At 38.1% G+C, this 23,531-nt stretch overlaps 1 protein-coding gene across 1 annotated transcript in view; it reads right to left on the bottom strand.

Moving 5' to 3' along the window:
• Nucleotides 1-23,531, bottom strand: part of ITGA8 (integrin subunit alpha 8) — a 186,224-nt gene that overhangs the window by 138,443 nt on the left and 24,250 nt on the right. Inside the window, exons 3-6 of the mRNA XM_003930633.4 lie at nucleotides 13,432-13,532; nucleotides 9,198-9,321; nucleotides 4,849-4,910; nucleotides 3,710-3,755 (exon numbers count right to left, since the gene is read on the bottom strand). Coding sequence (XP_003930682.1) covers nucleotides 3,710-3,755; nucleotides 4,849-4,910; nucleotides 9,198-9,321; nucleotides 13,432-13,532 — 333 coding nt within the window. The remainder of the gene's footprint in view (nucleotides 1-3,709; nucleotides 3,756-4,848; nucleotides 4,911-9,197; nucleotides 9,322-13,431; nucleotides 13,533-23,531) is intronic.

Genomic DNA, 23,531 nt, shown 5'->3' with positions numbered 1-23,531 from the left:
AGACAGTGGTATTTACACATAAGTTTCTGAACACTGTCTGTAGAATTAGCCAGTTTTCTCTGGGTTGGAACTAAATACCCTCTTTCCCCCATCCTGCATACACACTGCATTTTCGGTTTCCCTTAGCTATGTCTATCAACATTATAATCTTAAACCTGAATAAAATTGTAAATCCTATGTCTCAATCATATGTTTGTATATGCCATTGCTGTGGCAAATTTTTAGCAAATAATTTGTCTCAGACATTTTTTCAGTTTAGGGAAAAGAATAGATTATGTGAAATTGACCATGTGAATTAGAAGAAAACTTTCTATAAATATAATTTTAATTTTGTAGCCATCTGTTGTATAAAATACATAGTTTTTCAGTTTGCAAAGTAATTTTTAGATACCAAAATGTTAATTATTGATGTTTATAATTGTATATGCATGAATTGAGCTTAACATTAACTTCATATAAAATTTCATCATAAATCGGCCAGGCACAGTGGCTCACACCTGTGAGCACTTTGGGAGGCCGAGGTGGGTGGATCATGAGGGCAGCCTGACCAACATGGTAAAACCCTGTCTCTACTAAAAATAAGAAATTAGCCGGGCATGGCCTGTAATCCCAGCTGCTCAGGAGGCTGAGGCAGGAGAATCGCTCGAACCCGGGAGGCACAGGTTTCGGTGAGCCAATATCACGTCACTATACTCCAGCCTGGGCGACAGAGCAAGATTCTGTCTCAAAAAAAAAAAAAAAAAAATCATAAATCTATCTCTCTTGGATCTTTCTCATTGCCTTATAAACGTGATCAAGTTTCTTCCATTAAAAAATTTCCTCCCTCAACTATTAATCTCAGATTCTACTCTGTCCTGAACTTTACAGCCCAAATTACAAAATATTCTCAGTATTCTCTCTCTCGGCCTCCCATCGATACTTGTGGCCTCAGTTATAACCAGAATGCAAGTAATGAAAATATAGACTTCACTCTAGATGTCCTCTGAGCGTAAGCCCTAAATACTTAGGTGAAACCCTTTAGGTATCTCAAATATTTTCATACCCAACAGAACAGAAACTAAACTCATCATCTTCCCTCTCCAACCAGGTCCAAACCTGGCCTCTTTCAGTGTTCTCTATCTCAGTGAGTGGCACCAACCTACAACCATTCAGTTGCAGGCTTCAGAAACATTCCCTTACCACCTCTCTTCCCTTACCACCATATGGCCGACCCATCATTTAGGCTGCTTATTTTGCCTCCAAAATATTTCTCAAATTTCTCTTCTTTTTCAGTCTGTACCATCATCACACTAAGAAACAGACATGTTTACCTGAAACTTACACAGCTTGTTTACCTTATAAACGTAAAATTAGTTTATATCCTTGTAACAGCCTTGGAACTACTTTGCTGATATTTCACCTTGGCCAGCTTTTAGTTTGTTTTCTGTAACACAGCCAGAATGATCTTTTCAAAACATAAATTCAACTGCAGCACTCCATGCTTAAAATTATTTCATAGGTTCTCACTACACTCAGGACAAACAACACCTTCTTACTCTAGCTAGAGCCATCTATCTATTTATACTCTTAAAATCCCCCAGTGGTTTCCCCTAGTTTGTAGAATAAAAACTGCTTAACATGGTCCGCAAGCTTGCAATCTGAAACCTGAATAAAATTTTTAACTTCCATGTCTCAGGCAAATGCTTCTATATGCCATTGTATGGCAAATTTTTCAGCAAATCATTTGTAGACAACATTTTTTCAACTTAAAGAATGGATGATGTGAAATTGACACTGTTAACATCTCTTCTGTTAATTTCACATCACCCATTCTTTTGTGAAATTATGGGGCCACTCCATACCACCCTGGCACATCTTCCCTCACTCTTTCAACACTGGTCACCTTTCCTCTGTTCTCACCTACACGGCCCTCCTGCGTCCCACAGAACATCTGCACAGGGTCCCTCCTCTCTTCACGTAAGTAACTCCTACATAAGGTGCAGATCTCAGTTGAGGGTTGCTTGCTTTCCACGTTAGTTAACTTTTGGGCTGCCGTTGGCCTATCCAGCACCTTGACAAGAATTAGAGGACGCCATTCCCTATGGGCAGATGCCGTCTGTACCTGAGTTCATGACGCTTTAAGCAGAGCACAGGTTGTAGTCCAGCTCCCTGTCAGTCAATGGTCAGAGGACAAACACACCTAACCACAGTCACCCTGGAGAAGCCTCCTTCTCTTGGCCCTATCACCATATGCCTTTGCTTTGGAATGTGTATCACCGTTGGGGTCTCTTGGGTACTCCTGTGAGTGTTCGATTAATGCCTGCTATCATTCTCCAGATATTAACCTCCACGACAGTAAGAACAACATTTGTTTTTACTCAATAATGTGTCCCCAGCATCTAGCACTGAGCTTGGCAGAGCCTCAGCACATTCTTGATGGACAAATGAATTATTAAGTAGCAAGAGCATTTTAAAATATCATTTACATTATAGAGTAACAGGCTGGGTGCGGTGGCTCACGCCTGTAATCCCAACACTTTGGGAGGCTGAGGCAGGTGGATCACCTGAGAGGTCAGGAGTTTGAGACCAGCCTGGCCAACATGGTGAAGCCCCGTCTCTACTAAAAATACAAAAATTAGCTGGGCATGGTGGCAGGCATCTGTAATCCGAGCTATTCAGGAATCTGAGGTAGGAGAATTGCTTGAACCAGAGAGGCAGAGGTTGCAGTGAGCCAAGATCACGCCATTGCACTCCAGGCTGGGTGACAAGAGAGAAACTCCATCTCAAAACAAAAACACAAACAAAAACAAAAATACCAAACAGAGAATACAAATCAAAATGATGCTTCTGCTCTCACTCATATGTGGAAGCTAAAAAAGTTGATCTCATACTTAATGGTAGTTATTGAGGTAAGGATGGATAGAATCAGGGATAGCCAGAGTTTGGTCAATGGATACAAAAGTACAGCCTGGTAGTGGGAGTAAGTTCTCACATTCTATAGCACTGTAAGGTTGCTATAGTTAACCACAATTTATTGTATATTTTCAAATAGCTAGTAGAGATTTAAAATGTTCCTGACATAAATGATCAATGTTTGAGGTGATGATTTTGCTAATTACCCTGATTTGATCATTACACATTATATACATGTATGAACATATCACATGTATCCCATAAATAAGTACAACAATTTTGTCAATTAAAATAAAAGCAAAAAAGAAATGACACATCATTTGAGAAACGGATAAAGACATAAAATTAAGGTAATAGAAAGTAAACATTTGGCCGGGCACAGTGGCTTACGCCTGTAATTCTAGCACATTGGGAGATCGAGGCAGGTGGATCACGAGGTCAGGAGTTCAAGACTAGCCCGACCAACATGGAGAAACCGTCTCTTTACTAAAACTACAAAAATTAGCTGGGCTTGGTGGCACAGTGCCTGTAATCCCAGCTACTTGGGAGACTAAGACAGGAGAATCGCTTAAACCCAGGAGGTGGAGGTTGCAGTGAGCTGAGATTGTGCCACCGCACTCCAGCCTGGTGACAAAGTGAGACTCAATCTCAAAAGAAAAAAAAAAAAAAAAGCAAAAAAAGAAATGCTTCATTTGAGAAACTGTGAATAAGGACATAAAATTAAGGTAGTAGAAAACAAACATTTAACATTACTTCTGGGTCCATTCTTCTGTTAGTAACAACAAATGTGCTTTTCTGCTCTGCCAACAGAACATACCTTGCCAGTAGAAACTCCCCGGTCCCCCTACGATAAGGTCTCCATTCTACAAAACAGAAACAGCAACAGCCACCAGATTTGGAAAAGAAACACTGAGCATGTTTAAAGGGCGATAAATCATTGTTAATAAGCATTGCTCTAACAATTTGTTACATATAAAAAGCAATTTCTAAAAGAGCCTTCTATCTGAAGCCTGCAGTTTATTTTGTTTCCTCTTTTGCTTTCAATTATTTAGTGTGTTATATTAAATAATTTTAATTTGACTCAATTAGGTAAGTTGAACGCTCTCCCTTGAGAGAGATAAATTCTGTTTTCTGGCACTGCCTGTGATAAGCAAAATCTCAACATGTTTAATGCTGCGCCGTTCTGCAAGCATAGTCTTTTGAGACTTGGTGATAAAAAGACAATTCTGTTCCAATTTATTTCAAGGCCATAGTAATGCCTATTTTTTTCCCCATACATCTGGAATACCACCTCCTTCTCAGCAGAAAGAGCAAACACTCCAGACTAGCAAATATAAACATTTTCTCATCAATTTGCATCCTCACCTTTCATGTCTCATATCTTTAATTCTCGGTGGAAAACATCAGAACAAAACAAAAAAGCAATGATAAAAAGTGTGATGAAAGACAGTCGACAGTTTATATGTTAATGAAATGTTTCTATGCCATTTTCAAAACCACACAATCTTTCCCCTCTACGTTCTTACTGAACATCTCCATTCTTAATTTTGTGAAAGGATATATGAATTTTAATATTAAATGTAACTGGTCAATTATAGTTAGCAGATAAAACAATGAATAGAGTCTTGTGATCTCTTTCAGAAACATTTCTCTACTGCGTTTTCAGGATTTTCATTTCAAAAATTATTTTCACATTGTGTAAGAAGAAAGGCTGTTACTTTTTATCGTGCCTATTTCTCTACTATTTAATAGGCTGCTATGTGCATAAATTACTTACATAAAAATTGAACAGAAAAATTGTTTTAGAAATAATTTGCCTGAATGGGCTAGGTATGTTCCTCAAGATTCTTTGGTTCTTGGTGGTGGTGGTGGTGGTTGTTTTGGGGTGTGGGAGTGAGAGGCAGAGGGGAAAAAATCAGATCAAATATTAGAAGCTGCAAGACCAAAAGAATTCACCTTGTAAAAATCCAGACTAAATCCTGCTTGGCAGTAACCCTGGCCTTCCGGATCAGCATTGCCTAGAATGATCAAAACACATAAACGTTAGGACATCTTCATTCCCAAGATATTTCTTAATAACCAATTCAGGATATTATGTTATTTTCTCTAGAGCCTTCCAAATTAAAAATGATCAATATGTGTTTTATGTTTACTTTTAAAATGTATTCCAAGTAATTTATTAAACATATTTCCATCATTTCCTTACCCCAAATAACACCGTGATTCTCTAGTGAGATCAACAGGAATAACAGCCCTTTTGGCCATTACATTTGGTTTTATGACTCATGATCATTTGAAGAAATAAAATCCATCTTTGAGTATGTTCCAAATTTCCCATGAGGCAATAACGTGTCTCTCCTTTGCCCCCTTGTGCTGAGTGAAGGGAGATAGGTCTGTCATTCCTAACAGGTGACACCTTGAGGAATAAGGAGCAGTACAAGATGACCTTTGTGGATGCCATCTTCTGGGCCACCAGTAAGGATTTCTGTTGTTTCATGCTCTTTGATAGGAAGTGAATTTTAAATTATCCTTTTATGACTGGGCATGATGGCTGACACCTGTAATCCCAGTACTTTGGGAGGCTGAGGTGGGTGGGTCGCCTGAGCTCAGGAGTTCACCATCAGCCTGGGCAACATGGTGAAACCCTGTCTCTACTAAAATACAAAAAATTAGCTCAGCATGGTGGTGGGCGCCTGTAGTCCCAGCTACTCCGGAGGCTGAGGCAGGGGAATCGCTTGAACCTGAGCGGCGGAGATTGCAGTGAACTGAGATTGCACCATTGTATTACAGCCTGGGTGACAGAGTGAGACTCTGTCTCAGTCAATCCTATTCTAATAAGCTAGGTAAATAGAGAAATTGGGTTTCTGGTCACAGTCTCACCTGGACATTGCAGTGCTAGCGTTTACAAAAGAGAAAATTCTAGTAGTGGCTTATCTTGCTTTCCCTCCTGCATGACTCACTAACTCAATGTCCCATAGTATCTCATGGTACAGTTGTAAGCTATCGGCAGGCCAACATGACGATGTCAAGGCTATTGTTCTCAAAGTCTCTAGGGCATTAGGACCAGGAATTTACTACTTGTAACTTGTACTTTAAAAGAGTTTCTACAAATTCTCACATGCCTAAAATAGCCAAAATGTAGTGAATACAGTAGAGGGAATCTCAGTCCTGCATAGTTAGATTTGGACATGTAAACAATGATTCCTTTCTTATCAAGGATATTCCTTAATAGAAACTGAACTAAGAGGATGGGAAAGGAAATATGCATCATCACGGGAAATAGTGATGGCTGGGCATGCGCCTGTTCAGAATCTTCTTGAAATGGAACTGGCCTCTCCAGCTTCCCTTAGAATGTCTTCTGGTGTTTTCCTTCCTTTGGTCATCATTTAGCTAATTTTAGCACTGGCATCATTAATTTTTTCCAGATGCTCCCTTTATTTTTAAAAACACATTTTGACCTCATGCACTGTATTTTAACAAAACTTGTTCCTTACTTTACAACTATATTTCATGATTTATGGTTATGAATCCTGTAAAGTTATCTAAAGCTCATCTCTATAATCTGGAATGTCTGCGTACCAATTTTCTAGAAGTTTATATGCATAAATATGTATATGCATCCAGAAATATATATGAATACATGAGATATTACTCTGAACATACATGTGTTCATATACTGTTACTATATGTATTTTTCCATGCTTACGCCTTTTAACAAGTCCCTTTTATTTATTTATTTATTTATTTATTTTTAATTTTTTTTTTGAGACGGAGTTTCACTCTTGTTACCCAGGCTGGAGTGCAATGGCGCGATCTCGGCTCACCGCAACCTCCGCCTCCTGGGTTCAGGCAATTCTCCTGCCTCAGCCTCCTGAACAAGTCCCTTTTAAATTCAACCCTGACTTTTTATTAAGATTGCAAATTATTCAAAAGGGAAGAAACATGACAATTTTTGAAATTATTTTGCTTTAAAATAGGAGGCTGTAAAAAATTAAGAGAAAGCATTCATTTTTTTATAAAATTCACTGAGAAAATAATCAGCTCCAAATGTTTATTTTAAGTGGCAGTCATAATAGAGTGTGAGGTTCTTTCCATTGCAAAGTCATTTTTTTTCTTGTTGAATCATAATTTATGAGAGCTGAAGGAATCTTTCTTCCTTGGACTTGAGAGCATCTGTCAACTTGATAATTATGTCCTAGAGTGAACTCAGGAATCCATGGAAGCATATGGATCATTTGCTACTATTTGTTGACATCTTATCCAACAAATGGAAGGGTGTATGTGAACCATCCCCACCTGAATTCTAAATGACTGTAAGAGTCATAGGCAGATCATCCATATGAATGAGCAGGTAATGGCTAATAGTATCAGCAGAGTGGGTTCGTGGTGTAAAATTAACATGAAGTGCTTCTTTGCATTCTCTTTTGAAAGTAATATTGCTGATGTTTCCTGTTCTGGGATATCGACCATATGCTCATGAACAAGCTGGCTTTGTGTCAATGATCTGTGAACTTCTTGGCCAGGACCGGGAGTCTCCTTCTTGGATGATCTGAGTAAGAAGTGCCCGTAGGAATAGTGAGACCAGGAGGATGTGAAAACTGTGGCTGTACACCAGAGAGGAAAGAATTCATGGCAATTTATTGAGCTGTTCTGCAACTCAACATGTGCTCCCTTTTCTCTTTGTGGAGCTATTCTTTTATTTAGGAAACTAAACTAGTATCCTACTGTGTCCATGTAGCTTAAGATGCAATAGTACATTAATTTACATTTTTAGAGAATGGTTCAAACTCACTCTGAAACTTCTCCCCCAGAAGTCTATACTTCGTGTGCTGTATTTTGATTGCGTCCTCACATCCCATGCAGGTAGTCAGGCAAAAAGGCAGAACAAGGAGTGACTAGATTTATAAATGATCATCCTTGATGGCAGTGGGAAGAATATCCTACATTATGAAGGCAAAAGGCATGTGAGGGATGGGCTCATCTTTTTAGTTATAGTTATTTGCTGTTTGTTAACAAGCTAGCTGGTCTGTGAGCATATGGTCAATATCACAGAACAGGAACATGGGCAAATCATGGAGTATAGGATATGGATAGGTGTAAACAAAGATGAAACAAGTTCAGTAGTGAATCTCTCACTCCCATTAATTTTCTAAATATACTTTGGATATCCTTTGTTGTTGTTTGTGAGATTGTATCTTTAGCATAACAATCCTGACCTCTTAATAAACCCAAGAGCACAGCACTTTGAATGGAACATGACATGAACTATGCCTCACACTGGTTGCTGCCTGTGTCTGGGGAGTTTCTCTCCTTTCTACTCCAATAATCATTTATCATCTTGTCTAAAATACTCCTCCTCCCTTGGATTCCCCAGCACAGGCCTCTCCCTCCTTTCTTGTCTTGCTGTATTTTCAGTAGCACTTTTCACTGCCTGACATTGTATCATAAACACATTTATTTACATGTTTACTGTCTAGAGCCAGTTCCTTGAACAGAGGGCTTTTTTCCTCTTGTTCTTTGCTGTATTCCCTCAACACGGAAGAGTTAGTGCTCAATGTGTGTGTGTGTGTGTGTGTGTGTGTGTGTGTGTGTGTGTGTGTGTTTTGAAGAAATCCTGCTTTGAATAAATGAGTCCCATGATATACAAAGAACTCCTACTTTAAAGCTATTTAAAATAAAATCCTTGTTCCATTCAGCTGACATTTGATGTAATATGAAGAAGTGTCTGATTTACTTCAATATTTTTAAACAGAAAAGCAATAATCTCCTCCTTGTTAAAAATCCTTACCAAAAGCCATCAGAGTTAAAATGTTCAAGCCAGGTATGGCGGCACATGCCTGTAATCCCAGCATTTTGGGAGGCCAAGGTGGATGAATCACTTGAGCTCAGGAGTTCATGATCAGCCTGAACAACATGGCAAAAACCCCTCTCTACAAAAAATACAAAAATTAGTTAGGCATAGTGGTACATGCCTATGGTCCCAGTTACTTGGGAGGATTTCTTGAGCCCAGGAAGTGGAGGCCACATTGAGCCATGATCACACCATTGCTTTCCAGCCTGGGTGACAGAGTAAGACCCTGCCTCAAAAAAAAAAAAAGTTTTACTCCCAGTTCTTTAGGTTTCTAAATCTCAGTGGCCTCTTCGTTAACCCTCTAATATCACTATTCTTTCTCTTCATTTATTTATGCCATTTAATCATTATCTTGCCTACATTAGTCAGTGGTGTTTTGAGCTTACATGCTCTCCTGTCTACAATAGAAAAGCGCTTGAGGTAATGTCTGTTTCAAGGAATAAAAGTCACTTACTGTTCCGGCAAGGAGAGAACTCGGCGTAGGCGCTGAAGTTCTGAATTGCTACATAGCAGGTGCCAACTGGATCCTTTTCTGGTGTTGGTTTAAGAGTTCTCCAGTGATACAAAGGAGCGCAGGCCTAGGAAACGTGAAAGATAAAAAAGCACATTTTTGATGTAGGTTTCTCATACTATAGTTTTATTTGAATTATTGGTATAACAAACTGTTAAATTATTGGGTGAATTAACTGGCCGCTAGCATGCTAATGAATATGTTGGTCATCAGAGGTAATTAAACTTCCAAAGCTAATTTTTAATGTTACTATACTGTAGAATTGGTGAAAATTAAATATGTGCAAAAAAATGAGTTTTCTCTTTGAGTTTTTTTGAGACAAGGTCTTGCTCTGTCACCCAGGCTGGAGTGCAGAGGCATGATCACAGTTTACTGTAGCCACAGCCTCCTGGGCTCAAGTGATCCTCTTTCCTGAGCCTCCCAAGTAGCTGGAACCACAGGCACACACTACCATGCCTGGCTAATTTTTGTTTTGTTTTGTTTTGTTTTGTTTTTGTAGAGACAGAGTCTCACTATGTTGCTTCGACTGGCCTCAAATTCCTGGGCTTAAGTGATCTGATGTCTCAGCCTCCCAAAGTGCTGGAATTAAACAGGCATGAACCACAGTGCCCAGGTCCCATGGAATTTCAAATTATTATTTTTTTGCTTCCCAAAGCAAGCAGAAAATAATTCCTAAAAGCAAATAACTCATATTTCTTTTCTCTTTTTTAATTGGACCTACATAAAAGCAAATGATTATGGAAACAGTGAATTAATCAGTGTGATGTCTTATGAGAACAAGTTCCTTTCTGTGTCTAATTATTGCTTTTAAAAGATGACTTTCAAATCAAACGACACAAACAAGCTAGTAAACCTGTTTTGTGACACCTCCTAGTTTACTGCTGAAGTCTCATCCTAGGACTTTTAAACAGAGACTTTCAACTGGACGCATGATTCCATTTTCACAGTGTTTTTGGCTTGGTTTTTCATGTCATGGTTTTTAATCATGGCAAAACTGAAAGTAAAAGCATTTTATGCCTGTTTTAGCAATTTTATCAGGGATGATCAAAAAGTAAGAAAGCATGTTAATGAGCTACAAGCATTTTCAAGGCATTAAACCCCACAGGTGAAGTAATTCAAGTCTCTGCCCCTCCTTGTTACAGAGAAATTTACTGTGATAAACTCCAAAGATGTCAGACAGTCTTTTTGAGAGAGGAGAGTTATCCAAATCATTCTGTAAATGCCCGTTCCATTCTAAGGTGGCAAAAAACCTAAGGGTTAGAAACGAAATGTCACATGCTTCTTTCCAGCTAACATATAGGGTGGTAAATAATGTTGCATATTGTACCAATATCTGCTCATACTCTGGAACCTGTTTTGAAATTGATTTAACTTCCTACAGCACTTACATGTAAAGGTTTGCATATAAAACTTGCTTGCTAGATGTGTAACACGTTGAATTAAATGCATGCCTGTCAGAAGTTGAAACATAATTTTATAATACCAAATGATTATGCATTTGTTGTTTGGTTTGCTGTTATGATTTATAACTTGTCATATCAGAAACTGACTTGATGCCTCATCCACGCCTTTTCATTTTCGTAATGTTTTAGAGAAAATAAGACATAGTTTATGTCATTTCTATGACACCTTTTTTTGGGAATCATGGTGAAAAGAGAGAACTACTTCTAAATTCGTTTGCCTAAAATAGGAATATTATTGGCAAAAATGAATTTAAACAACAGCAAGAAAAACATGAAATCATCTGGCTCCTTTTTCAGAAGTTTAGATTCATTTTTTTTTTTTGGCAGAAGTTTAGATTCTAACAAGAGCACTGTATGGACTGATAGAAAATCCTCTTCAAGTAAATGAAATCACATTTTGTTAGGAACGAGAGAGGAAATAGACATGTACAAAACATCAGCATGGTTTGAACTTCTGCTTTGCTTGCCTGAGTCTTCCATAAATATTGTACCTCAGTCTCCAAATACTCATCTGGGAAGACAGAATCCTAGAACCCAGAGCTGCTAAACTGCCTTCTGATTTGATAGTATCGCACTTAATTCCAGAGAAGTGGAAAAAGATCCCAATTTGAAAGTAGTCTATGCTTCCAAATGTGTCCTTGGTGATTTGGCCCAATGTATAAGTACTTTTAGTAAAGATAACTCCTAGTCAAATAAATTAGACTTCTGCAACTTCAGTTGTTTGGTTTTGCCTCTCTATGTATTGTAAAATCTTGGCCAATACTCCAAAACTCTCTAACTCATCTAGGTTCCCCAAGGCATCTGGTTCATAAATTCAACGTAAGGTGCAGATGGGGAAGCACAGGGAAATTACGTTGTGAAGCATTCACTTGTGTGGCTTAATCTTATCCAACTGGCCTCACCTTCTGTTTCCCCCAAAGACATTTGATGCCGTGAAAATTCTCTTCAGTGTTTGCCTGATGTTAGCTATAAAAAGTTACTCTCTTTCAGTCTGCTCAGTTTCACAGTGATATGAAACATACTTATGTGATATATTTAGGCTTTGACCCAAACCTGATATGTATACCCACGGTATCTGGGTATATAAAATGATACTTCCGGAGGCAGCATTTTGCAGTTATAAAAATTATGTCATATAGGAGATAATTTAAATGTTCATTCTGCTAAGTTTCAGCACTTAAAGTTAGCTTGAAATATACTCTATATTATCCTATTTCCCATCATATATTTTAGAAAATGCAGGCATGCCAAAAATTAACCATTTTTTATGAACATGGTGTATTATTTTCCTTTCCATTGTTTTGAGGGTTTCTACAATTATTGAATAAATATGCAACCATTACATGTTACAGATAAAATTTCAAAACACAAAAAACTCAAAATGCATCCAAAATATTTTCTAAACCCCAAACAGTTATTACACAGAGTTAATTTTTCAACAACAATGCCCATATGTCATACTTCACTTTAAAAAGTTCTTACGAGTCCGTGGCTCATGCCTGTAATCCCAGTACTTCTGGGAGGCCAAGGCGGGCGGATCACAGGCCACAAGTTCAAGACCAGCCTGACCTACATGGTGAACCCCATATCTACTAAAAATTCAAAAATTAGCCGGGCATGGTGGCGCTCTCCTGTGGTTCCAGCTACTCGGAAGGCTGAGGCAGGAGAATAGCTTGAGCCCAAGAGGTGGAGGTTGCAGTGAGCTAAGATCGTGCCACTGCACTCCAACCTGGGCAACAGAGCAAGATTTTGTCTAAAAAAAAAAAAAAAAAAAAAAAAAAAAAAAAAAAAAAAAAAGTTCTTACGAATTCTGGAATGTGAAAAAATTATACGAATGCAAAGACAACTCTACAAAAACTATCTTGTAAATGCTTCTTAACTAGAGAGGGCTATATATACTTTATACATTACCTGTTTTATGTCATAATCTTTTGGGGGTTAACCACAGACTAAATAAAGCAAGGCATTTCCTTTAGATACTGATTCTTATTAAACCATAATTCCAGTAGGTTTCAACAAATCCTAAAAGCCAAAGTTATTGCCTTATTGTTGTAAGGAAATTAAAGCCAATAGGTTGAAAAAATTCCCCCCAAAATTACCTTAATAGTCATTTACTTCTCGATAACTTATAGACATGTATCATGGCTCAGAACAACCAAATAGTAGAATTATAATGTCATAGTGCTTTGAAGCTGAAATAATATCTATTGGGAATGAGTGTTTTTACTTTCAAAAGTATTGATGAACTCAGAGAATCATGCAGTTAGTCATTTAAGAATTATTATGAAAGACAGCTTTTCTTCAGTTGTAGAAAGGATCAATGAAACCACAGCAGACTAACTTTTTAAGCATCCGTATGGGTATTTCAGTCCTATTTTTCTGGTCAGACTTGCAGCGGCCCCTCAGCCAGTCTTAAGCAATACACTATTTTACTGCTTTAAGATTTAGCTTTTACTTTTGTTTCTTAGTTGTTTTGAAATATTTGAAAATAGTTAACTGCTCTTCTTGAAAACAGGGTTCATTTCCTAGAACTTTAAACACTAGAATACATTCTTTAGTTTTAAGCATTCAGTTTCTTTTAAAATGCCAGCAGGCTTATCGTTGAAAGTCTAACACGTTCGTATAGGAAAGAGCTTCCTTAAACATGAGCTTGAAAACATTCCAGTGCACACCACACTCCAAAGCAGCCACACAGGCCCACGCTTCATACTCACCACCACTTTTCCTTTGTGAGCTTTCACTGTTGCTCCAAACCACTGATTCGATTTAAACTCGATAGGTTCTTTGGTTCCATTAACTCTGATCTTTCTGTTGTCTGACAAAGAAGATATGAGTAGTTAATAATTTGTGTAACATAGCAGCCAATTAAAACACATAATTTGCACATCGAAAATATTTGAACGAATACCAATCCTTCTCTAACTATTCCAAAGAAATTGAGGAACGGCTGGGTATGGTGGCTCACATCTGTAATGCCAGCACTTTGGGAAGCCGAGGCGGGAAGGATCACTTGAGTCCAGGAGTTCAAGACCAGCCTGGGCAACATGGTGAAACCCTGTCTCTATCAAAAAGTACCAAAAAACAAAAATAAAAAATTGCTGGGCGTGGTGGTTTGTGCCTGTAATCCCAGCTACTCAGGAGGCTAAGATGAGAGAATCACTTGAATCCAGGAGGTGGAGGTTGCAGTGAGCTGAGATCGTGTCCCTGCACTCCAGTCTGGGCAACAAAGTAAGACTCTGTCTCAAAAAAAAAAAAATAAAACAAAACATTGAAGAGAAGGAAATAATTCAAGGGCCAGCATTACCCTGATGCCAAAACCAGACAAAGGTATTACAAGAAAAGAAAATTACAGGCTAACATCCCCAATAAACATGAATGCAAAAATCTTCAACAAAATACTAGCAACCCAAATTCAACAGCACGTTAAAAGGATTATCGATTGTGTTCAAGTGAGGTTTATCCCTGGGATGCAAGGATGGATCAACATAGAAATCAATCAATGTGCTACCCTATATTAGTAGGATATGGAATCATCTTAGATGTCTTTCAATAGATGAATAAAGAAAATGTGGTATATATATGGTGGAACACATTTAGTTTTAAAAATAAATCCTCAGCTGGGTGCGGTGGCTCACCCCTGTAATCTCAGCACTTTGGGAGGCCGAAGCGGGCAGATCACGAGGTCAGGAGTTCGAAACCAGCCTGGCCCACATGGTGAAACCCAATCTCTACTAAAAATACAAAAATTAGCCAGTTGCAGTGGTAGGCGCCTATAATTCCAGCTACTTGGGAGGCTGAGATAGGAGAATCACTTGAATCTGGGAGGCAGAAGTTGCAGTGAGCCAAGGTCACACTATTGCATGCCAGTCTGGTGCTAAAGCAGGACTCCTCAAAAAAAAACAAAACAAAACAAAAAAAGAAATCCTCTCATTTGCCACAACATGGATGAACATGAGGATATCATGCCAAGTCACAAATAATTTTGTGCCTGAAACAAGCTGGGAACAAAACCACAAATACTGCATGAACTCACTTACATGTGGAATCTAAAAAAGTCAAACTCATAGAAGCAGAGAGTAGAATGGTAGTTACCAGGGGCTGGCGAGGGCAGGAGGGGTTGGGGAGAAGTTTGTCAAAAGGTACAAAGTTTCATTTGGGATGAATAAATTATGGAGATTTATTGTACAGAGAGATGACCTAGAGAATAGTTTTTAAATGTTCTTAATATACACACACACATATGCACCAAAGGCAACCATGCTAGGTGATGGGTATGTTTATTAGCTTGATTTAATCATTTCACTATGTTTAAATAGATCAAAACATTTCACCATATACCATAAATACATACAATTTTTTTGAGACAGGGTCTCACACTGTTGCCCAGGCTAGAATGCAGTGACATGATCACAGTATGCTGCAGCCTCAGCTTCCCTGGGCTTAAGTGACCCTCCCACCTCAGCCTCCCGAGTAGCTAGAAATACAGGTGCATGCCACCATGCTAGACTTTTTTTTTTTTTTTTTTTTTTTGGTAGAGATAAGGTTTTGCTATGTTGCCCAGGCTGGTCTTGAACTCTTGAACTCAAGCAATCCTCCCGCCTTGGCCTCTCAAAGGGCTGGGGTTACAAGTGTGAGCCATTGTTCCCAGGCTTATACAATTTTTGTCAATTAAAAAAAAAAACTTGAGCATCAATTTTCATATAAAGGGGGATTTCTCTTTGATTAAGTCTAAGAGTGTGACTCCCAATAGATAAATATAACATGAATATATGTATTCATTCATTACATTTCACAACTTAAAAGAAGCATTTTCTTAAGATTCGCATTTCAGAGGTAAATGTCTTGCGAACTTAGTGTAGACTTTGTATCCCTGAATCTACGCTTCAGTTATTGGTTTCACATTGAAGACCATAGATTTATAATTGCTCTAAATATTTCCAAATCTTTCCCAATAGTAAAACACATGAGATTCTGCCCACTCTGAAGAACAGAGGCTTCTCAGCATGTATTAGCAGGAACCAGCATGAAGGACTCCAAAGTCCTGATTTCTGACTGAGTAACACAGGTCTACACAGCCACAGTAGATAACACCCCAACACAATTACATATACTTTGTAGATGTCAGCATGGGGGGGCCATCTGAGTAGAAATTCAACCCAGTTATAACACACTTCAGGTCTTAATAAAAGCATGAATCTTGGCCAGGTGCAGTGGCTCATGCCTGTAATTCCAGCACTTTGGGAGACCAAGGCAGGTGGATCACTTGAGGCCAGGAGTTTGAGACCAGCCTGACCAACATGGTGAAACCTGGTCTCTACTAGAAATACCAAAATTAGCTGGGCGTGGTAGTGCACATCTGTAGTCTCAGCTACTTAGGAGGCTAAGACATGAGAATTGCTTGAACCTGGAAATGGAGGTTGCAGTGAGCTGAGATCGTGGCACTGCGCTCTAGCCTGTACAACAGAGTGAGACTCTGTCTCAATAAAATAGAATAAAATAGAAAAATAAAGCATGCATCTTTTCTTCCACTGTTGATTTCACCTTCAGCTTATTTCACACGTGGTTCTAATTGCATAGTTTTAACTAGAGCTTTATCAGTAATAGCTAATCAATTTCTGTAGATATTTGTATTAGGGCATCTTATTTGTGTTTCCTGTGATATGCACTTTTTCTTCCTTGACCTTATAAAAACATATTACAAAATAAACTTTTTGTTCCTATTAAATGAGGCCAAAATAAACATGTAATTAAACTTTCAATCGAGTTTACTTATGATTACAGACTGTTTAAAGAATAAATTGTACATACTCAATCTTAACCTAAAATTTACATTTTGACATGTTAGTAGAAAATCGTGAATTTTTCTTTTAAAAAGCTCATGCTTTTGATGTTTCCAGATGTTTTTAAAGAACAAGTTCTGGAAATCCTCACCCAAAGTGCACATGACTAACAAAGTATTACAGCTCTTACAGTGTATAGCTTAAACTGGAAAATATCGGCATTTCTATTTATGTCTTGGCAGCATGGAAGATTATAGAATTTGAAGTGGAAGGTTCTTGCCATCACTGACTAGGCGACCCTGGGAAATTTATTTCATCTTTTGCAGTTTCTGATTTCTTCCATAAAATGAGGCTGAGAATAGCTTCCCCTTTTCCTCCTGCACGGGCCGTCATAAAGTCACGAAGGTTCCTGAGATCAGCGAACATGAAAGTTCTTTGTAAATTGGGAAGTCATACAACAGAAATCTTGTAGCAATATAGCTGAAGGTCCATAGATTAAAAAAAAAATCTCTTAAATAGAACTTAAGATAGTTTAAGATAATTTAAGTCTGTGTTTTGGTATCATACCTTGGTATCACCAGCTTAAGGTATCCCTCCTTAAGCTAAGATGTTGATGTTGTACTACAGAAGTCTTGTAGCAATACAACTACATGAAGGTCTGTGGCTTTAAGATATCTATCTTTTTAAAAATCTGTCTATATATTATAGATATAAAATATAGAGACATCTGTCTATATTATCGATATGAAATATATATATCTATACAATATAATCTATATTTATATCTATAAAATATATCTATAAAACATACAAAAATAGATACATAATATATTCTTACATATCATTACATATAATATATTACATATATTACATGTGTTACATATACTATATTATAATATTATTATATATAATATAGTAAATATAATTATATTTATGTATATATATTGTATAAGATATAATTAATATATAATTATATAATCGACATATTATGAGATATAATAATACATAATAACATACTATATCTATCATATATCTATTTTATACATATATATGTGTGTCTTAGGAACCTAGAAATTCAACCTAGATCCAAGAATTCAAAAGAACCTCCAGACACGAGTATAATTTGTTGTTAGTAGTGACTTGTGGCACTCAGGAATGAAATTATGACACCTCACAACATTGTCAAGTGGCTTTGATTACATATAGGGAGAAAGTGCTAGAGTGGTCTTGAAATCACTAAACCATGAAAAAGTCATGAAAAGAAGACCAGGGTCTCAAAAACTCAAACAGAGTTACAGGAGATCCTAAAAGGACTTCAGAAAAGCTGGTTTCAGTGAGGAAGGAAATGAATTCCAGGGAAAAAAGAAGCCAGCTCCGAATGGGATCTTCCTTTAGTTGCTAAAATGATATGATTTCGCCTGTGTGATTCCCGAGATATCTTTTCTGCCGTTATGGGGTGAACTGTGTAATAACTGGCTTGCAAGTGTCAACTGTGCCATTTTCAGCAATATGTTTCTTCTCGACCAAGGGTACAAATGAACGGGCTTCATTAATTTCATACCCAATCCAGGGATTATAACAGAGCAGAATTCCACTGTCCCAGGTCTCTATGTACTGAGATGAGTTTTGAATCTCACATTGATCTTTGCAGTCAACAAACCACCTTTCCAAAATTGTGTTTTATCTTTTTAATAAATGCTCGGACTTTGAATCTAACATCGTAATTTAATAAAGTTCAAATAAGTAAGATGTATGGGGGTTGACTGTGAAGGTAAGCTTTCCCTCATTTCTTACTTCCCTTTTCTGACCACGGCTCTTTCATGCCAAATAAGCTGACACAGTGCTCAGTACTATGTCATCCTAGTGCTCAATGAACCTTTGATGCATGGAGGATGTTTCTGATTTCATTTGATCCGACCTTTAGTGAAAACTACTTCTAAGTAATGTCTGAATATTCAGCACTATGTCAGCCCTTTAAGACTCGTCTCTCTGTGGCAAGGACTGAAGGTATGGAAAATGCATTTCCCAGACTTTCTAATGAGCAGGATTCTGAATGAATGAGAGGCTCAGGAGAGATCTGAGAAGAGGGAAAGAAAGAGAAGCCATTACTTTCTGGTGACAGCCACAGGAAGCACGTGGGCATGAGCGGCGACAGATGTGATGTTCTTCCAGCAGCTCCAAAATATCCTCCTGACAATCACCTCTTCAGTCCTTTGGACAGCAGAGATCAAGTCCTGTGATCCCTGAACTTCCGGATTCCTTGATCTGCAGGGAGCAACTTTCCGGACTGTCACACCCTATCCTTGCCAATGTCCATGAAAGCCTCCCAGACTCTGTGTGAAATTCCTTCCTAGTTGTAATACTCAATGTGCTTTCTGTTTTCCTAACCAAACCCGCTGACTGACATGGGACAACACATTTAGGGTAGGGCCACATGTCCTCTGAAGCAGAAGGAAGGCATTGGGTTACCCGGGGAGCACTGTCAACCCCACAGAACTCAGAAGGACCAGTGGTTCCAGGAGAGGATAAAGCCCGTTAGTTATACAAGCAAGTCTCTCAGCATATCATAAACTGCAGTGAAAGCAAAGGCAAAGGTTGGAAAAGCTTTTATAGTGACTGCATACAATGTCAAGTTTTCTAAGTGGCAGGAGCCAATTAACAAAGCTAATAAAAACCAAAGTGAAAACTTTTCAAGAAAAGGAGCAATGTATGTAATATGTAAGAGTCCCCAAATCAATGAGAAAAAGACTAAAATTCAATAGAAAACAGTTTCTAAGGATCTGAACGGGCATTAAGGGTAAAAATAAATTAGCCTGAAAATTCAGGGAGACAACCTGCGCCTCAAAGCAATAATAACTCACCACTGTCACTTACCAATCTGGCCCCAAATTAATAAAATTTTCTCGACTTTTAGACAATACTTTGATGCTGAAGTTTGGAACAGCCGTTTGGCAGCATGTATCCAAATTTTAAATGTAGATTTCCTTCTGATCAGAAATTCTGTTGGTATTGTGTTCAGTGGAAATAATAACACAAACAGTGGCTCACACCTATAATCCAAGAACTTTGAGGGACCAAGGCAGGAGGATTGCTTGAGGCAGGAATTCAAGGCTGTGATGAGCTATGATAATACCACTGCACTCCAGCCTGGACAACATGGCAAAACCCCATCTCTTGCCAAAAAACAAAACCAAAAAACAATTAACCAAGTATGGTAGCCCATGCCTGAAGTGGGAGGATCACTTGAGTCTGGGAGATTGAGGCAGAAGTGAGCCAGGATTGTGCCACTGTACTCCAGTCTAAGTGACACAGTAAGAGTACCCTGTCTCTAAAGTCTCAGAGTAAGTGCTCTCTTGCCTCTAAAACACACACACACACACACACACACACACACACACACACACAGATACAATGTGAAAATATTACTACATTGTTTGTGACACCAAAAACTGTAACAACTTCAATGTTTACAAACAAGAAACTGACAAAGAAATGTCTGCTATCTATAAGATAGACTAAGATTCAACTGTTAAACACATAGAACAGATTTGTATGTGCTGATACAGAATAATGAGATCACACTGACACAGAATAGCGATTCACAAGCATTATGGTACCTTTTGACACCTGTCCTCCGTTCTATTCCTCACCTCTCCTCCCCCTCCAGAAGTTGCCACCATCATGAATTAAATGTATGTGTTTCCGGCCTTTTGAAAAATATGCCATGAATAGTATAGGTCTGTAGTCTACAGTGATTTTCCTGTAAAAACTAGATAAATGTTTTAGGCTTTGCAAACTGTAATCTTTGTCACAACTACTCAATTCTGCCCTGTAACAAAAGTAGGTAGTAGACAATATATAAAAGAATCAGCTTGAGCTTGGCTGTGTTTTAATAGAATTTCGTGTAGGTACACAGAAATCGAATTGAATTTTATATAACTTTTATCTGTCATAAAATACTATTATTAAAAAACATTTCTCCAGCCATTTAAAAATGTAAAAACTACTCTCAGTGTATAGGCTGTGCACACACGGATATTTAGTTGTAGTTTGCCAATGACTGATAGAGTAGTCTTTGGTACAGTCATACGAACTAAAGAAAAACAGTATTATATTTTGGTTTTTTTTTTTCTCATTAAACTCTTTTTAATGGGCCTCAAAATTCTGTAACCAATTTTTGGTCATGTTGTTTCCATTAAAAAGTACTGATTTAAAAAACTAATATCTTAAAACTGCCACACGCAAAAAAGAAAACCTTTTCACAACATTCACACCGACATCTTTTTTTTTCTAAATAGCCATTCTTGGAGGAGTGAGATAGTATCATATTGTGGTTTTGGTTTGCATTTCCCTGGTAATTAGTGATGTTGAGGATTTTTACATATGCTTCTTGGCCATTAGTATATCTTCTTTTGAGAATTGTCTATTCACGTCATTAACCCACTTTTTGATGGTATTGTTTTTTTTCTTGCTGATTTCTTTGAATTCTTTGTAGATTCTCAGTATCAGTCCTTTGTCAAATTGTGAAAAATTTATCCCGCTCTATGGATTTTCTGTTAACTCCGCTGATGATTTCTTTTGCTGTGCAGACGTTTTCCAGTTTAATTAAGTCCCAGCTATCTATCTTTATTTTGGTTGCATTTGTTTTTGGGTTCTTGATTTTAAAGTCTTTGCCTAAGAAAAACTCGCATTTGGCTAGACACAGTGGCTCATGCCTGTTACCCCAGCACTTTGGGAGGCCAGCAGGCAGATCATCTAAGGTCAGGAGTTTGAGATTAGCCTGGCCAACATGGTGAAACCCTATCTCTGCTAAAAATACAAAAATTAGCTGGGCACAGTGGCACATGCCTGCAGTCCCAGCTGCTCAGGAGGCTGAGGCAGGAGAATCGCTTGAACCCTGGAGGCAGAGGTTGCAGTGAGCTGAGATCATGCCACTGTACTACAGCCTGGAAGACAAAGTGAGATTGTGTCTCAAAAAAAGAAAGAAAAGAAAAGAAAAGAAAAAAGAAGAGAAGAGAAGAGAAAAAAAGAAAAGAAAAGGCATTATATTTTCTGTACTTAGCAGTCTGTACTTGTGTTTTACCCTCAGTTTTATGTTTTTGAGAAATATCCATGAATAGATAGATGGCTAGCTAGCTAGATACATAGTTATATAGAAACATAGATGAGTGATGGGTAGAAAAGTAGATGATAAATAGATAGATACATAGATCAGTCTAGCTCATTCTTTTTAACTCCTGTATAGTATTGCATCCTACTGAATAATAGTCTACATTTTATTTATCCATTCCATTTACATATGAAAATGTATGTTTCTTTCCAGTTCTCCCTCTTCTACTCTGAGCTCTGACCATTCTGTATCCACCTCCATGTGCCTATGTGCAAAGGTTTCTCTCTGGCACCCACACTAGGAATGACATTGCTGGGTCATAGAGAATGATCATATTCATTTGATCAGACATGCCAACTGATCTCAAAAGTAGCTACAATTTTATGCCCACTAGCAGTGCAGGAGAGAGGTATTCTCAACTTTTGTTACTATAGGAGGACTTGTTAATATTTTCCAGTCTAGATGACCATGGAATGGTACCTCATTTTGTTTTCATTTGCATTTTCCTGACTTTTAGCAAAGCTGGTCATCTTTTCATGTTTGTGGACCATTCACTTTTTTCTTCTGTGAAGTGCCAGTTCATATTATTGGCTCATTTTCTTGGTTAGTTATTAGTTTTATTCATTAGTAATTCAATATTTTGGCTATTGATTCTCTTTCCCATATAAATGTCACAAGTATCATCTTCCAATTTTTTTCTATTCTTTTAACTTTGTCAATTGGGATTATTGTTCATCTGGAATTCATTCTTGTTTATAAAGCGGCAGAGACACATTTCTTATTCCAATATGAAAAGCCACTTGCCCCCACAGCACTTACTGAACAATCCGTCTCTTCTCAGTGATTTGTAGTTCCACCTCTGCAACAATAAATCCTGACTTGGTCCAGGGGGGCAACATAGTCTGGCCGCTGCTTGCTTCTCCAGTCTCAGTCCTTCCCGTCTTCCCATGCCCCTCTACCTGCAGACACACCAACTTCCTGTCCTTTGAACACACCCAGTGTTTTCAGTCTTGCCATTGCGTTTACTCTTCCTGGAATGCTCTTCCCACAGTGTTCTTCTTGGCTGCCTTCATCTTATTACTCAGGTTTTAGCTCCAAAACTACATCCTCAGAGACCAATTCCCTGAGCCACCAGTTCTGTCTACTCATTGTCATTCGCTCTCCCATAACTCCTTTACGTTCTCTTCATAGTGCTTACCACTGTCTGAGATTATCTTATTTATATGTTTACTGCGATAGCATACAATACTATGCAGAAGTTACAATTCTGTCTCTCCTTCCTCCCTCCCTCCCTTCCTTCCTTCCTTCCTCTTTCTCTCTTTCTCTTTCTCTCTTTCTCTCTTTGTTTTCTTTCTTTTCTTTTCTTTCTTTCTTTCCTTTTCTTTCTTTCTTTCTTTCTTTCTTTCTTTCTTTCTTTCTTTCTTTCTTTCTTTCTTTTTCTCTTTCCCTTTCTTTCTTTCTTTCTTTCTTTCTTCTTTCTTTCTTTCTTTCCTTTCTTTCCTTTCTTTCCTTTCTTTTCTTTCTTTTCTTTCTTTTCTTTCTTTTCTTTCTTTCTTTCAGTGGAGTCTTATTCTGTCACCCAGGCTGGAGTGCAATGGCACGATCTCGGCTCACTGCAACTTCCGCCTCCCAGGTTCAAGCCATTCTCCTGCCTCAGCCCCTGAGTAGCTGGGACTACAGGTGTGTGCCACCACACCCAGCTAATTTTTTATATTTTTAGTAGAGTTGGGGTTTCACCATATTGGCCAGGCTGGTCTCAAACTCCTGACCTCATGATTTGCCTGCTTTGGCCTCCCAAAGTGCTGGGATTACAGGTGTGAGCCACCATGCCTGGCCAAAAATCTGTTTTTATATAGGTAGTATCTACCCTTTGAGAATATACCTAGGTCCCACAGAGATGTTCTCTTATTTACCTCTGCATTTT

The sequence above is a fragment of the Saimiri boliviensis genome, chromosome 8 (assembly GCF_048565385.1).
Source record: "Saimiri boliviensis isolate mSaiBol1 chromosome 8, mSaiBol1.pri, whole genome shotgun sequence".
NCBI classification, from domain to species: Eukaryota; Metazoa; Chordata; class Mammalia; order Primates; family Cebidae; genus Saimiri; species Saimiri boliviensis.
Note: the sequence above shows the minus strand (reverse complement) of the source record. Positions and strands in the feature narration are given on the sequence as shown.